Source organism: Drosophila eugracilis, unplaced genomic scaffold (assembly GCF_018153835.1).
Source record: "Drosophila eugracilis isolate 14026-0451.02 unplaced genomic scaffold, ASM1815383v1 contig_2159, whole genome shotgun sequence".
NCBI lineage: Eukaryota > Metazoa > Arthropoda > Insecta > Diptera > Drosophilidae > Drosophila > Drosophila eugracilis.
Window position 1 is genome coordinate 593467 of NW_024573043.1, and position 16766 is coordinate 610232.

A 16766-nucleotide genomic window follows, 5' to 3' on the forward strand; every position below is an offset into this window, starting at 1 on the left:
CAGTTTTGGCGCGTCAGTCGTCGCCGCCGTCGTCGTCATCGTGATTCACATTTTTCCTTCCTTGCCCCGGCACTGTTTGCACTCGAAACCCAGAAACTGCACTTTTCCAAGGGCCTGAGACTTCGGGGTCGATTCACCCGATGCAGTTTAAGAATCGCAAGGGAATCGCCAGGGAATTTGGCGCATTTGGGGTGCGTGCTTTATCGGAGCCTACGGGCTACGACACTAGATATCGCATAAATCACAGCCTAGTCGCGCTTTTGCTTGATTATTTCCATTTTTATCTATTTCGCTGCGGCTGGCTATAAAGTTTCTGGTTTTTATCTTTGTGCAAACACTGGAAAGCAGCGCTATTAAGGCCCTGGCGACCTTATTTCCTCTGGCCCCCAAGAAAACAGCGAATTCTATTCTTTTAATTAAAAGACCGGAGACGAGGAAGAGCCCCTTCCCCGTAATCCAAACATTGAGGTCAGCACGGCAACGGATTTTAACCAATAAAGTTAAATCTATTTTGTGGGATGAGCATAAAATGTAAGACTTAAGATTCCCCTTTATGAAATGATTTTGTTATTAATATTAAGCATCAAAACCTAACTTTAAAGGTAGAGTTACCTAGTGCTACCTTTATTCTTTCTCGATCCTAAGTACAATCACTTTGTCCAATTTTCATAATTTGTTTATATTAAATTTATTAAAATTCCTAATTCACGTTTAACTGTTTTTAAGTTATTTTCCAAACAAATTATTTTTTGGCTGAAATCCCTCCAATCGATATAATTGATTAGGAGCCCGAGAGCCGGTTTTCTCCCACCAAACCAGTTTATGCAACCCCAAACTACAGAGGCGACTTCGAGAATGGACACCAACACCGCCCAAATTGATCATGCGAAAGAATGTTTTGTTCATCACCCGTCCGAACATCGAACATCGAGATTGGTTTCTGTCCGCTCCTCTCAAAATACTCATGCAACTTAGCACCAGGCTGCTAATTATTTATTCGTTGCCTGAAAAATTAACTTTCCAGCGGCGAACATTGTTGTAGGCCAGTGGCGACAACGAGACTGCTGCCAGTTTTATAAAGCCCCAAAAAATGTATTTGTATATATATTTTATCTACCCATCTATCTACCTAACAATATGTTATGGCCTGCCTGAGCCTGGGCCCAGAAGCCTCCCAGTTCAATGACGAGCGTTGCGGCAGCCGAAAAGCTGTCAAATTGTCGAAAAAATTATTGTTATCGTGCTGAGCGTTATTGAGTGGCCGTGTTCACACGAAGCTCCAGCTCAAGATACAGATACAGATACAGATACAGCGACAGAGATACATTTGTATCTACACATGTCCGTACAAACAATTCAATTAATTGTTGTAGAGCGGAATATGTCACATCGGAGGGATATGGATGGCTAGCTTTGGAATGGGTGTATTTTTCGGGGGGCTGGGAGGTAGTAGTGAAGTCCATAGGTAAGCCCGAACTTTTCGGTAGTTTATTGATTTACAAGCTGTGCGACCCTATCGTCATATACTCGTACAGATATAGATGCAAGTTTATGGGTGGCGTCCACTTGGGGTTCTACTACTACTACTAGAACTGTGACTGGAACCGACTTATCGCGGTGGCGTTGTGATTTTTGGAGTGTCGAAACGCCAAAGCAAATATGATTTGAGTTTTATTTACTCAGCCCCGTCCGATTGGGTCTTAATTACTTCCGAAAACAATGACAACCGATGATGACCAGTGGCGATACGATACGCGGCAAGTTCCCGGGCATTAATCAATTTACAACGAGATTTAAGCAATAGCATCGGTAAATAATAAAATAAATACAATTTGTATACCGGTTTGCCATTGTTTTCTGTTTCTGTTTCTGTTTCTGTTGCTGGCTATCATTCATAAACTTTTGCCCGGCTGACATGAAAATTAGCTCTTCAGCCAAGGTAGACAGCGCACAGAGATCTCGGAGATCGGAGTCGTCTAAAGCTGGAACTCCGACGCTGAAGAGCTGCAGACTCCGGAGATGGAGACCTGAAGAGCATGGCTGTTGATCATGGTGATGACTGCGTAAAAACGAAAAGTAAAAACACCAAACTGGCACACAGCTTTGGATGCTTGAGATGTGTTGGCCGTTTGTGTTAATCCCATCAAAACCCAGCACATTATGAAGTAGCAACACCAGCAACAATAACAGCAGCACCACCAGCATTGGGTCTAGCATAAACTGGAGCTGCACCGAAAGAAACCAATTGCATAAGCCAGAGTTAAATTCTATGACATAATAATAAATAAGTTTAAGTTAAATAAAAGAGATTTACAGGAAAAAGGTTGTAATGTTTCTATCCTTTTAAAGAATCTTTTAAAAAAGATATATTAAGGATGATTTAGGTTTTCCCTTTCAACCAGTTTATAAAACCCAAATTTTTCTGTATGTGCAACCTGAGGCTGTGGCGGGAAACCGAAGTTGGAGTTGGAGCTGCATGTGGTGAGTGCTCATGTGCTCCATTGGAGGCTCCATCTCTACATCAACGGCACAAGTGACATAAGTGGCGCTTACCCGATGATGCGTGCGCATCCAACGAGCAGCCAAAAGTCAGTCCCGAGCTCCATAGCTTGTCTTCATCGTTTTGTAAGAGTCATCACATCACCACCGCCATCATCATCATCATCGTCATTTTGGTCGTCGCCATCTGGGTTCGTCGTGGTGCCTGAGCTGATAAGAACGTGTTATGTGCCCCATGGAGTTGTTAAATGCAGCGCCGCTGCTTCGTGTGTGGTCCATCGATGGCGATTGATAAGAGAATTTTAGATATAGCTGATCCATTGGTCGTACTTCTGGCTGCGACTGGCTCTCCTGGCTTTTGGTTTTTAGTTTTTTGGCCCGGTACCCATGACGTGACGGGCCGCTGACGTGCCAAGTGCCATCGAAAATGGCAAGTCATTGGCATTTCAACTGGACATGCGGCACCCTTGTTAGCCCGAGCTGTCTCTGTCTCTGGTTCCAGCTCTGACTTGGACTCTCTCGTATCTGGCTGTGTGGCAGTGACTGTTCCTGTTCCCGTTCTCGAACGAACATCCTTCGGCGCATAACGGGCTGCACAGGATAGCCAACTCCTCCTTCTCCTCTATCAAGATGACGCAGCAAACGGCAAAAGCGTTAATTTAATAATGGCCAAAATTGGAAGTCAGTCGGTTACAATAATTTGGTGCAATATGGGAAATATGTGGCACCTTTCCGGCACGGGAGGTGTGTTTGTTTTCCTTCTCGCTACTCCCCATAATTGTTACACTTGGCTGCACCAAAGTCAAAGCTACAAAGTCAATGACATCCAGAGCAAATAGCCCAGGAGCCTTGCTCGGAAAAACCGAAAGTTTACATCGAATCGATAAGTGAAAGGCGGGTAAACTCGAAGAAAAATACATGAACGAACTTCTACTACCCTTAAGTCTAAAAGTATTTAAAATTTATATATTGAGAAACATTTATTTAAAGATGAAGAAAAGGTGTATAAATATTTAAGATGCAAATTTTCCTTTCGCTAAAAATCTAGTGGCCCTAAACCCCATGTATTAATTTGCTGGACAAACAACGTTCGCCGGACGGTGGAGCACAACACTTCATAAATAGTTTGCACTTGACAGCTACTGCAGCAGTAGCCGTTGATTTGATTCCTGCCCCAATCCCCCGATCTCCAGAGTTTTGGTGTGAAGATCTTGTGATTCACTCGGTCGGTGCGAAATCAAAGAGATCTCCAGCCAAGCTACGGCCGGCCAAAAGCATCATAAAAATGTGGCATCTTGTGTCCACCAGCAGAGTTCATTGATTTTCTGTTGGGGCAATTCAATCAAAAATCAAAAAATCAAAAACAACAAAGAAAGGAAAAAGAATCTGGAAACATAAAACAAAACGAAGAACTTGGGAAAACGCGCACGGCGGTGGCACTCTATTAGCACCTTTAAAGCACAATTTACAACAAACATTTACAACTGTCAATTGGCAACAAAGCAAGCGGCCAGAACCGATCTGAGCCAGAGAAGAGTTCGTCCAAGACCAAGAGCATTGAATTAAGGATACAGGTCACACGACTCACAAAGGGACCGCCGGTTTTAGGATGGTTTTTCGGGAACTGGCCGCTGACGAATCGCCGGCAATTTGTTAGCATTAAACAACAACTAATGGGTGCCATTGATGAGGACGTGCATCAAGAACCTTTTAATATATAAATGTTGTATGCACACACAGCACACAATCGTATCTGTCACAGGCCATACATACAGTTTTAAAAACGAAATTAATAAAAATTTCACTTGAATTGACAAAGTGCCCGAACGCCGTGACGTTCAACTGACGACAAGTGCCACTTGACAAGCTGCCGAACTTGAAATTTTTTTCAATATTTCATTGTTACCCCGGCATATAGAAGTCTGACTCCTTGTCTGGCTTGATTCGCTGGTTGGCTGGCTGACTGACTGGCTGACTGGCTGATGTTACCTGTCCGCTAACCTCGTCCCACAGCTGGCGATTAATCTTGACATTGAGTCGCTTTACCCGCTCAGATGCAAAGACAATAACCCACTGGCATATATAAATTCGATTTCTCGACCGACTGTTGACAATAAATAATTTAGCCATCTATAATGGATCGCTGATGAGCGTTGTTTAGCTGGTGAAGAGTTTTCCCACCATGCACCGATTGCATGTGAAATTGAGATCATTATCATGGACGTTCACGTGCAGAGCACGCGGCCGATGGAAGAACAAGTGCCGGGACTCGGCTGCTAGGACATGTAAAGGGATGTACAAATAGATTCCCAGGCCAGTTGAACTGGTGCTTCACGACAAGTGCAGGTCATCATAATCATCGGCATCATCATCGACATCATTACAATGAACCGCAACTACTTTAATTACACTGTTAGCCGCAGGCCAAACTACACTGGCAAACAAGATTTGAAGTCTGTAAATCGGAAGTGATTTCACCATGCTGAGGAGGGTTAATATTTAGACCTTATTGGTCGTTCTTTCTTTTGACATTTTTTCTAGTGTTACAATATTTTACGAATTTTTATAACGAGTGCGTTTTATAATAAAGAAAATACTAAATTCGCATTGTTTAAGCTTTATAGATTCCTACACCGAAAAAATTCGTAAGCCAACTCAAATATATTACCTCTGTAGCCCAGTGTAAGCTGAGGTTAATAACTGTAGCATGCCGTGGGCGTAGGTCGAAGGGGTGGGCGTGCCCGCTCGCCAATTGTAATGCAAAGCGCGCGCGCGTGTGTGGGTGAGTGGTGTGGAGTGGAGTGGACTGGAGTTCGAACCAGGACCCCCGGGCGTATTGCAAAATTCAGTTTCGTTCGCTGGCAAAGTTGAGCGTCTCGCCGCTCAAGTGCCAGCCCGCCGGGCTATTGACAGAAATCAAAACGGCCCAAAATGGGCGGACTCAGTGGGATCAGTGGGCAAAAGGGCAAGCGTTTCTCATACATGTACTTTTTTCAGGCTGCCCCTTTTCCTTTCAGTCGAGATGACGGCTTATCATGGCATCAAAACAAATTCGTTTGAAATTAATGCGGAGATTTGCTTTCATTAGGCGGCTTGCCGGGTGCAAAATATGTAACTGCGTTGGCAAACACAATGGAGAAACCACCAAGCCAACGTGCGGCTAATCCCTAAGCTAAACTTTTCGGCGGGTGGAAGGTCGTTTCAGTTCCAAGCTGAAGCTCAGGACTTTCCACCCCCCGCCGACACGTGACTCTCAATTGTTAACATGCCACCACCACTGCCCACCAACCCATTCGATTCTGTTCCGGAATCGCTTTTTTGGGCTGCGTCATCACTTTGCATTTTCGGTGAAGAGCTATGTTCCTCCTAATGTGACAGTTTAATTGCAGGTGAGGCGAAAAGGGTCGCGTGGCCAGGGAAGCGCCGCTGATGCAATTAGGCAGCCAACGACTTTCCCATTGTCCTGCCGTGACTTCTCCGTTGAATCGATTGTGTGCAGGTTTCCTGGTATCTGGTAACTCCTCTGGTATCCCTGTTTGTACCCGATAGCTTCTGTTTTCATCCTGCCTAGTTCTGCGGGTGCAATGCGGCGTACCTGGACAAAGCTCTTTTCTGGCTCAATGGAGATGACTTTGTAACAAGTTTGGGTAAGGGATTTGTAAGGATCTGTCTACAGGAATGTAATAACATGTCTTGAAGTTCAGCTGAAAACATTAGTCTTTATTTTTGATGGGCTTAATTCATAGCGTTAAAAGAAGAAAATGTTACCAAAATATTTTAGTTTCCAATTCAGTCTGATGGGCAATTCATTTCCTTAAAAAGTTAATTTAATAATAAGTAATTGATATTTTGTCTTGGAACTTGGCTTGGTTATAAATCAGTAGCTGACACATTTCTCTAGGGAAAGCTAGGGTCATTTAACCCGTCTATATTTTGAGGACTTATTCTCAGGGACTCGCCCTCACGGCCAAATAGATCAAAGGCGTTCCCTTGCGTCGAAGAACCCAGACCAAAACTCCCTTACCCAACCATCTACTGACTAGAAACTCGACCACCGACCGAAAACCGAAAACCAAAAAACCAAAAAACTTTCTCACATTACATCACGGACCAGTGAGGACGGCTAAAACAACAAGGACAACTGGAGCGCTCTAAATGGACACCGAACAACATCGTTTAATATTGATGGACATTGTTTGAGCGCTTTATGATGGGAAAGTGAGTCCATCGCTCTGCCACTGCCACTGCCTACGCTTTTGCTCCGGCGAATGTTGTTGGTGTTGCCGGTTCAAGTGAATATTTAATTAAATTGTTTTCTAATAACCACGCGCAACTTTGTTGGACGCGAAACACGCGTCCGCAAGCGGCGGACGGCGGCAGGACACGCGGCAATCGGACCAGGACCAGGACACACCTTGTTGTGCCAACAACATTAGCAGGGGCCCGAAATACGAAAAAAAGGAAGAAAAAACGACAACGAAAACGAGAGCCACCCCTTTTTTGCTGCGTATCCTGGTTCTAATTTTCCAAATTACGCACCATCAATCATCGCAAGCTTTGACGAACGTCGATGGCAAAGTGGATGTGGATGATGTTGATGATGACGTTAGGAACTACCCCCACCTGCCATACCTCTGCCACCCAATCCAATCCCATGGCGCAATCACTTGAAGCCAGCGCCGTTACGGCAGCCGCAAGAAAAAATTAAATTAAACTTCAAGTGGCCGCAAGGACCTGCCGCTTCCTCCATCCTGAACCCTGAATCTGGATTCCGGAATCCTGTAACCCGTAACCATGGGAAGCTGTGCTGCTCCTGCTGTTTTCCATCGTAATTAACGCTAATTGCGTTTGGCCATAAGCCGGACTTTTTGACTTTTCCACGTGTTTTTCGGATTGTCCAAAGGATTTTCCCACCTTAATCCTTAGCCCTGGCCTGTGTTTTTTTTATGGCTTGACTTCGACTGACAAAAATATTTGTGTTGCATAAATAAGCAATAGATAATGCTGATCGGAAGTGATTATTGTTTATGTATTTTCTTGGGAACAGATCCTTGCGGCAGACCGCAATCTTGATCCCGGAAAGACTTTAAACTGCGGACTGAGCAACCAACTTTGGTTAGATAACTCGAGACCCCTCCATCTGGTAATTGAGAATGCACTCCAGCTAATGAAAACGGTCATCGTGGTGATGGGAAGTGGCCGAATTGGCTGGACAGAATGGGATGCGGAGGGAACGGCTCAAGGATTAATATCGCAGTGCAATTAAGAGCTCAATCACAGTGACTCGACTGGGGTCTTGTTTGCCTCTCTCTGATTACATTTATGAAATTATTATTGATGTTTGGCAGTGACCACCACAGCCGAGTGTCCAGAAATATTCGAAGCCCAACCTATACACCCCTCCATCTAGGGCGCCATCAGCCACCCCATTTCTAATTTTGTTGAGTAGCCCTAACTCCGATGGCTTGGACATTACTTCGGCCAGAATAGACAGGCCATTTTGATTGAAATGCAGACACAAAATGCTGGCAGGCAGCCATTATATTTAAGCTGGCTGGGCGTAAGACAGTGGAGGCTACATTAATAGTAGGGCTTAATTAGACCAAAATTTTAATTTTAGGACTCACTTAAGTATGAATGCTTTAAAATCAACAGTAAATTTATATGTTAATATAGGTTGAGAAAAACCAAGTCCACACACATTATGTCGTAAAAATATTCTAATTATTTCTTGTAAGAGAATATTTTAGTTTTAAAGTCTCATCATAAATTTAAAACCTTCATTTAATATAGAGAGTGCTCTCATTTCAAGGATCTCACACCCTTAGGTTATTTTTAGTTTATAGATTTCATTCCTATAGCTATTGTCCTGATCCCAGCTGTATATGCATCCCACATCCTCTCACACTAATCTGTATTATGTACACAGTTGATTTGCCTGCCACTCACCCACTCCCAGTCCATCCACATCCTCGCACAGGGCTCGCCTACATAAGTAACGCCACATATGATTTCATTCATATGCAGAAGAACTATGCTCCTCCCTCCCGTCAAGCCGCTCATTGATTTGCAATGCCTAAAATGTTTCAGCCTGATGATGGGTCTGCCCCAGTCCGTAACCCACAATCCATACCCCCACATCACCCATTGCTGTTGCTGTTCCACTCTGCCTAACTGCCAAACATTCCCAAATGCCGAAGTGCGTGTCTCTCTCTTGGTGTGTGTGGTGTGTTTGCCATCGTTTTTGGAAATATTATATGCTCATACCTCCGTTTTCGAGTAAATTGTGTAAATATTTGCGCTCGTAAGTGGATTGGAGATGGATGAGTCTATCAACAGAGAAGCCGGCGTTGGCAGAGCCGCTGGCATAGCCATCATCATATGCGTATGGGTTGGCATTGCTCCTCTCAGTCCATTTCCATTCCGCACCCTTAGATCCCCAGTTTTCGTCCCTCTAGCATTGTTGGCCGAATTCGTTGGTACATTTACCTTCCGTCTTTTCCCAAAACCCACTTGCAGCTTGTTGCATTTAACTTTGGAAGCTCTACAATTTCACAAAGAATTTATTACAGAATTACATTGAGAGCAACGAATGCACAGCCGAGTCTAACAAAAGGCCATTTATATATAAACAATTCAGCCTTATTTGGTGGCCTTTTTGTCGGTTTCCTTCTCCGCCTCGCTCTCCGTGGTCTCGTCTTCGTCCTCCTCATCATCATCGTCGTCTTCATCGCTTTCATCCTCGTAATCTCCATCAGATTCATCATCATCATCATCATCATCGCCATAGGAATAACCACCACTGGCAGCACCACCATAGTAGCCTCCTCCACTGCCACTGGCTCCGAAGTATCCACCATATCCATCCTCGTCGTCGCTGTTGCCTCCTTGTTGCTGACGCCCAAATTTGTGGGAACGCGTAGACATGCTGAGGTCCTTGGTCACAGAGGTGTCGTAGTTGCACTTGGGACACGGAATGGCCTTGTTCTTGTCGTACTTAAAACCCTTGCGGCGCACATGATCCTCGCAGTAACAGGTCTTGCATCGTAGGCAGGAGTACTGGCCCAGCTTGTTGCAAGACTGGCACTTGTAGTTCTCCGACTCCAACACCTGCAAGAAATTTAAATATGATTGGAGGAAAAACTGTGAAACGGGAACCTTAACTCATAATATCTTGTAGCATACTTTTAGATTAAAAGGCTATTGAAATCTCTAAAATATCTAAGAAAGAGGATACCCACCTGACAGCTGGCCTGGTGCTCGAACTGGTCGTCCTCGCACAAGAATCCGTTGCAGAAGGAGCACTTGAAGATACGTCCACCGTGCTCCCAGACACCGCGTTCGCACTCCAGGCAGGTCGCATTCTGCAACGGACACGTGCAGGCGTGATTCTGGAGGCATTTGCGTCCGTGGCACACCCAAGCCTCGCAGAAGTCGCAGATGGCGCCTACCATACCCAAACCGGTAGTATAGACTCCCGGATGCTTCACCACACAGTCTCCTGTCTTCAGCATGCACTTAATCTTTCCACACTGAGCGCAAATTGGTAGCCTCTGCAGGCTTTGGCAGAAGTAGCAGAAGGCTCGCGATTTTTGCTTCTTCTCACACTTGTCACACTCCATCGGCGCATTGCAGGGCACATCTGCCAAAGGCACCTCCCTGCTGCGGATCTCCTTAAGCCGCAGTTTTTGCTTTTCTGCCTTTTTTCGCTGCCCTGTTTTCTTTTTCGGCATTTTGGGAAAAAAAACTTAAATTTATTTCCTAACACGTAAGGCAGTGTGACTGCAACAGGTGCGGCTAAAAATACCACAAAAGCTTAAACCAAATTGGAGAAGGTAAGAAAATAGAGATGGCTGTTAAATCGATATATGGAAGACATATATTAGGAGGTTGTATCGGCTAACAGAATGATGTATTCGCTAACTGTTCTAGTGTGACCGCGCTTTTATGAGAAAGGGTAAAAATATAATGTATCGATACAAAGTAATGTTTTCTCCTCGTTTCTCAAAGCAGTCACACTCATTTCAATTTTTCCATTGACGCGTGTGACAAGGGATTTCCTCTGTTCTCAACGAGGAGAAAACGATTTTATACAGCTACATTAAGGCTTGAAATTGTAAAATGGTGAATAACTCGAACCAAAACGGCGACTCCAACGGCCACGATGATGTAAGTACAGGGATTAAAGGTTCTATTTTAAGTTTTATACGAGCTGGTGTCTCACCATTCTGGCCGCCATTTTGAAAATTACGCATGTGTCTCAGGGGCAGAAAATGAGGTTAGGTTGTTGGAGAAAATCAATAATTCATGATTCTTTTCCAGGACTCTATCACTGAGCCGGAGCATATGCGCAAATTGTTCATCGGTGGTTTGGACTACCGAACCACAGACGAGAACCTGAAGGGTCACTTTGAGAAATGGGGCAACATCGTGGACGTCGTGGTCATGAAGGATCCGCGCACGAAGCGCTCTCGCGGCTTCGGGTTCATCACGTACTCCCACTCAAGCATGATTGATGAGGCGCAAAAGTCGCGACCTCACAAAATTGACGGCCGCGTGGTGGAGCCCAAGCGAGCTGTTCCCCGCCAGGACATTGACTCCCCAAATGCCGGTGCCACAGTCAAGAAACTGTTTGTGGGCGCCCTCAAGGACGATCACGATGAGCAGAGCATTAGAGATTACTTCCAGCATTTTGGCAACATCGTCGACATCAACATCGTTATGGACAAGGAGACGGGCAAGAAGCGTGGATTCGCCTTCGTTGAGTTCGATGACTACGACCCCGTCGACAAAGTTGTGTGTAAGTAAAAATATTTTCGTTTTAAAAACTATTTAACATAATTTTGGATAAATGTGTATCGCGATAGATATATTCTACATTATATATAAGTAAGATAATTTTGTGTTCAAGATAACTCAGTACCCAAATAATCCAAAGATAGGTAGCTGAGAATGTAACATCTTTACATAGGATTCGTTAAGATGATATCCCTTCCAACAGTCCCAGCTCCGAATAGCAATGTTTGATGTGTTCATGCGGCGTTTGCGACTGTTAGATTAAACCGGCTCGTATTATATCGTTCCTGGCTAGACACCCCGTATGTCGATGAAAATGTTTGCGCCACAATGGCCTCCAGGTTAAAACAACCCCTAATCTATATGCTTGCACAGCACTGACAAATTGTCGGGCTTCATGTAATTGCCTGTGCAGTTTCCCTTTAAACGCTGTTAGATAAATCAAAGCGTCGGCTAAGCTATGTTATGCGAATGTATATTGTAACCCTATTTAGTGTAACACGCAGCCTCGCTACAAATGCATTTAACAGAATATATATAATTAAGTCCGATTCACAGTCCCAGCTCCACATAGCAATGTTCGATGAGCTCATGCGGCGTTAGCGACTGTAAGATTAAAATCCAGCCAGTATTATATCGTTGTTGTTGGTGGTTTTCCATGCACCAACGATGAAAGAGTATATGGCACACTACGATCGGAATAAATTAACCAGCGAAATTTGGGGCATTAGCTTATTAGTTTTAATGCGAAACCACATCAACAAAATTTTGTAGCTTCATAGTACTGACAAATTAACAGGTACGAAACTGACGCCTGAGTAGTTTCCCTTTGAATGCTGTGAGATCATAGCTATGTTATACGAATGTACATTATAAACCAATTCTGTGTAACACGCAGCCTCGTTTCAAAATAAAAAAAATGTATATAGTTATTAATAAAAAATCATTTAAAGACTAAAACGTTTTCACAGTCCCAGCTCCACATAGCAATGTTTGATGAGCTCATGCGGCGTTAGCGACTGTAAGATTAAAATACAGCCAGTATTATATCGTTGTTGTTGGTGCTTTTCTATGTACCATCGATGAAAGAGTATATGGCACACTTCTATCAGAATAAACCAACCAGGGAAATTTAGGGGCATAAGCTTGTTGTTAGTTTTAATCCGAAACCATGTCAGTTAAATGTTTTGCATCACAGCACTGACAAATTGACAGGTATGAAACCGACGTCTGAGTAGTTTGCCTTTAAATGCTGTAAGGTCATTTATAGCGTCGGCTAAGCTATGTTATGCGAATGTATATTGTAACCCTATTTAGTGTAACACGCAGCCTCGCTACAAATGCATTTAACAGAATCTATATAATTAAGTCCGATTCACAGTCCCAGCTCCACATAGCAATGTTTGATGAGCTCATGCGGCGTTAGCGACTGTAAGATTAAAATCCAGCCAGTATTATATTATTGTTGTTGGTGCTGCTTTTGTGCACCAACGATGAAAAAGTATATGACATAGTACCTTATAATTTAACCAATTATGATGAATAGAAGTACTTAGATAAACCCTGTTTTAAGCATCACAGTACTGACAAATTGACGGGCTTGGAACCAACACCTGGATAGTTTTCCTTTAAACGCTGTGAGATGAATGAAAGCGTCGGCTAAGCTATGTTATGCGAATGTAAATTGTATCCCCTATTCAGTGTAACACGCAGCCTCGCTACAAATGCATTTAACAGAATATATATAATTAAGTCCGATTCACAGTCCCAGCTCCACGTAGCAATGTTTGATGAGCTCATGCGGCGTTAGCGACTGTAAGATTAAAATCCAGCCAGTATTATATCGTTGTTGTTGGTGGTTTTCCATGCACCAACGATGAAAGAGTATATGGCACACTACGATCGGAATAAATCGACCAGGGAAATTTGGGGCATTAGCTTGTTAGTTTTAATCCGAAACCATGTCAGTTAAATGTTTTGCATTACAGTACTGACAAATTGACAGGTACGAAACCGACGCCTGAGTAGTTCCCCTTTGAATGGTGGGAGATCATTATAGCTATGTTATACGAATGTACATTATAAACCATTTCTGTGTAACACGCAGCCTCGTTACAATTAAAAAAATGTATATAGATATTAATAAAAATTCATTTAAGGACTAGAACGTTTTCACAGTCCCAGCTCCACATAGCAATGTTTGATGAGCTCATGCGGCGTTAGCGACTGTAAGATTAAAATCCAGCCAGTATTATATCATTGTTGTTGGTGGTTTTCAATGTACCAACGATGAAAAAGTATACGGCACACTATTTTTCGGATGCACTATCCGTGGTAATTTATTTTTGGACCCTATTAATAGTATTTATCCACTCTTCTTTGCAGTGCAAAAGCAGCATCAGCTCAATGGCAAAATGGTGGACGTGAAGAAGGCTTTGCCGAAGCAAAATGATCAGCAAGGAGGCGGTGGCGGAGGACGTGGTGGCCCTGGAGGCCGTGCCGGTGGAAACCGTGGCAATATGGGAGGCGGTGGCGGTAACTATGGTAACCAGAATGGAGGTGGTAATTGGGTAAGCATAATTTAATAGTCTTTCATTTAAATTGTGGTTTTTAATTTGCTTAATTGACATTTCAGAACGGTGGTGGCAACAACTGGGGCAACAACCGCGGAGGCAATGATAACTGGGGTAACAACAACTTCGGTGGCGGCGGCGGCTATGGAGGTGGAAACAACAGCTGGGGCAACAATAACCCATGGGACAATGGCAATGGGGGCGGCAATTTCGGCGGTGGTGGCGGATCCAACTGGAATGGTGGTGGCAATGACTTTGGTGGCTATCAGCAAAACTACGGCGGCGGCCCTCAGCGCGGTGGTGGCAACTTCAACAGCAACCGCATGCAACCTTACCAAGGAGGTGGAAACTTCAAAGCAGGTGAGCTGAAAAACCATTGATAAATTAATAGTTGCTAAATAACGAGACACAGTACCCTGACACTCTAACTGTTAGAACGTCGATAGAGTTTGGCAGTTAGCTTATTTAAATGCTGTGAGAATAACTTACGATGGCCTTCGCTATGTTATGCGTATGTAAGATAAACCCAATACGGCGTAACACGCAGCCACGTTACATTTTTGAATTATTAGTAACCACCGGCTTGGTTTAGTAAATAGAAGAGAAAGACAAACATTAGACGTTTTCTTATCGATCCTGGGTTTTTTTTTAGGAGGTGGCAATCAAGGCAACTATGGCGGCAACAATCAGGGCTTCAATAACGGTGGCAACAACCGCAGATATTGAGCGCAATACCAGACGAGGTGAGACATCCTTATAACCACTACTAACATCTAGTTATAGTCCAAGGCAAAGTCAGACCATTAACCAACCAGTCTCTAATTTAATCCATTCGACAGTAAACCTTTCGTTTGATTTGGCAAACGTGTTTTTTTTAGTAGCGCCCTTTTCGGCATTTTTGGTAGATTGTAACAGCTTAATGGGACTGAAAAGCAAATCGGCTCATACAGTCCGAACCACCCTACTCTACAAACTTAATTAAGCCTTACGTATTACTCTTTACAAGTATTTAGCGAACATAAACCCATCAACCAATTAAGAACCCTTTTTTCACAGCAATTGTTTTAAATAACGTTTCTCATTTATCGACATTTTATAGGTGATAAAGTAAAAGTCGCTCAGTATAAGCCCAAAATTCACAGTCAAGTAAACGATACGCAATTCAATGATCAATAACGAGTATGAACGAACGTCGTTCATAGACCTAAGAAGTTTTCCGAGCACCACAAACCAAACCAAACATGACAGAAGAGAAGTGAAGAGAGCAGATTGATTGATCAGGATCAGTGCAGTGCAGTCTTAAGGAGTTTGGTTCAGACTTGGATTAGAAAAGAAATAAATATCATTACGAAACCATACCAGTACAGTACAGTGCAGAGCAGTGTGTGATCAAAGCAGGAGAGAATTACAAATCATTCAGAGAAAATCGCACACAGCAAAAGTGGCAGTACACGAACACAGCAGCTGACCAGGATTCCATTCGATTTGTGTTTGCACACGATGATTGATTGATTATTTATTAAGAGGAGCATCGAAGAACTATCCAATATCCATAGAATTGTAATCTATAACTTCACATTGTAGCAAACCAACTTAAGTAACATTGTAATTAGAGCAACAAAAGCCCACGCCAGGCCAAACATTTGTATCTCCACACAACCAACCTATTTAATCCCAGTTATAAATGAATCAGATATGTAAACTTCAAAGCGGCAGCCGAGAGATATAATGATTTGTATGTAGACAGCTCCAGTCCATCGGCTGCTGGCAACTTTTGATAATCAGAGCAGAAAACACAAAATATTAAAAAACATGTATTACATTTTACAATTTTACTAGACTAAGTTCTCATAGAATTAAATCGAGTAGAGCGAGCGGAATGATCTTCGCCATCCATCCGCACGCTGACCTAGACTTAATAATTTTACTATTCAAGTTCTAAGCGAACCTGACCTGTGTGGGAGGAACGTAGATACTTAGATTTCATTGTAAGTGATGACATGGAATTATTTTATCTCCGCTGTTTAGATATAACCGATCAAAAAACAACACTTATTGTAATTTATACCTTTTAGCAAGCAGTCTGTCAGAGGTGTCAGCGCAATTATGTTTATCAAATTTACATTTTAATGTAGCGAAAAAATACAACATTCAAAAAACAAGTGTACAGAAATTGATGTTAACTTTTTCGATCGCTCAATAAGTATTTAGCTGAGCCTCGTAGTTTTGTATATTTCTGTAGCAGCAGCATCAGCAACAGGAACTCGATCAGAAAAAGAGGAGTATATTGAAGAGGTAAAAGGGTGCAAGCAAGTAGGACCAAGTCCAAAAGCCAGCCAAGAATTCTTATTACTATAGCCTTTCTTTTGGGTGGGCATTTGCGTTATTCCCGAGTTCTTGTTAATCGCTTAACAGGTTTCATTGTCCCCGTTTATTTGATTTGCCCACAACACCTAAACCATGTAATTTACAACCATGTATATTATTGTAATTTCTGTTGCAAGTTGGCTGTGAAAAGTATGCGAAGCGCTGAAAGACTGCCGCAGCGCTACTAAAATCAGCCAAGGAAGGTCATCCGCACTTGCAACCTCGTTGATGAGACTCGGTTCCTTGTGTTCCCCCCACAGAACGGGTAAGTTATATTCCACAGCTTCCAAAACCGGCAAAGTTTTAACTTTCAGAAGGTCTGGTCGGTCGAATGGATGAAGTTGACCTAGTTCCTTTCTACAGCGGCGTAAATATATAACTAATTTTCATATGTTATTTTTTATTTTCCTTTTACATTTTTGAATAAAGAAATTTCAGAAAACAAATCCGTTTGTTTGCATTTAAAAATAAAAGTTGCATTTAATTTAAACTCAAATATAAGAGGTGTGTACACACTGTCAAATGTTAACA

At 42.9% G+C, this 16766-nt stretch overlaps 2 protein-coding genes across 4 annotated transcripts; one reads left to right on the top strand and one right to left on the bottom strand.

Moving 5' to 3' along the window:
- Nucleotides 1–9044: 9044 nt before the first annotated feature.
- LOC108116034 (zinc finger protein 330 homolog) lies at nt 9045–10304 on the bottom strand. The gene is made up of 2 exons (XM_017227724.2): nt 9741–10304; nt 9045–9609 (listed from the first exon to the last, which is right to left on the bottom strand). The coding sequence occupies exons 1-2, from the start codon at nt 10230–10232 to the stop codon at nt 9142–9144; spliced, it is 960 nt and encodes a 319-aa protein (XP_017083213.1). The 5' UTR covers nt 10233–10304; the 3' UTR covers nt 9045–9141.
- Nucleotides 10305–10504: 200 nt separating this feature from the next.
- Nucleotides 10505–16681, top strand: LOC108115988 (heterogeneous nuclear ribonucleoprotein A1). Of its 3 annotated transcripts, none has more exons than XM_017227650.2 (6): nt 10506–10668; nt 10822–11299; nt 13681–13865; nt 13931–14228; nt 14521–14611; nt 16373–16681. In XM_017227650.2, exons 1-5 carry the CDS (start codon nt 10621–10623, stop codon nt 14592–14594), a joined length of 1083 nt encoding a protein of 360 aa, XP_017083139.1. In that variant the 5' UTR covers nt 10506–10620; the 3' UTR covers nt 14595–14611; nt 16373–16681. The 3 variants fall into 3 exon arrangements, with proteins under 3 accessions (XP_017083137.1, XP_017083139.1, XP_017083138.1); XM_017227649.2 differs by lacking the exon at nt 16373–16681 and adding an exon at nt 14968–16030 and having other exon boundaries at nt 10507–10668; XM_017227648.2 differs by lacking the exons at nt 14521–14611; nt 16373–16681 and adding an exon at nt 14968–16030 and having other exon boundaries at nt 10505–10668.
- Nucleotides 16682–16766: the final 85 nt, after the last annotated feature.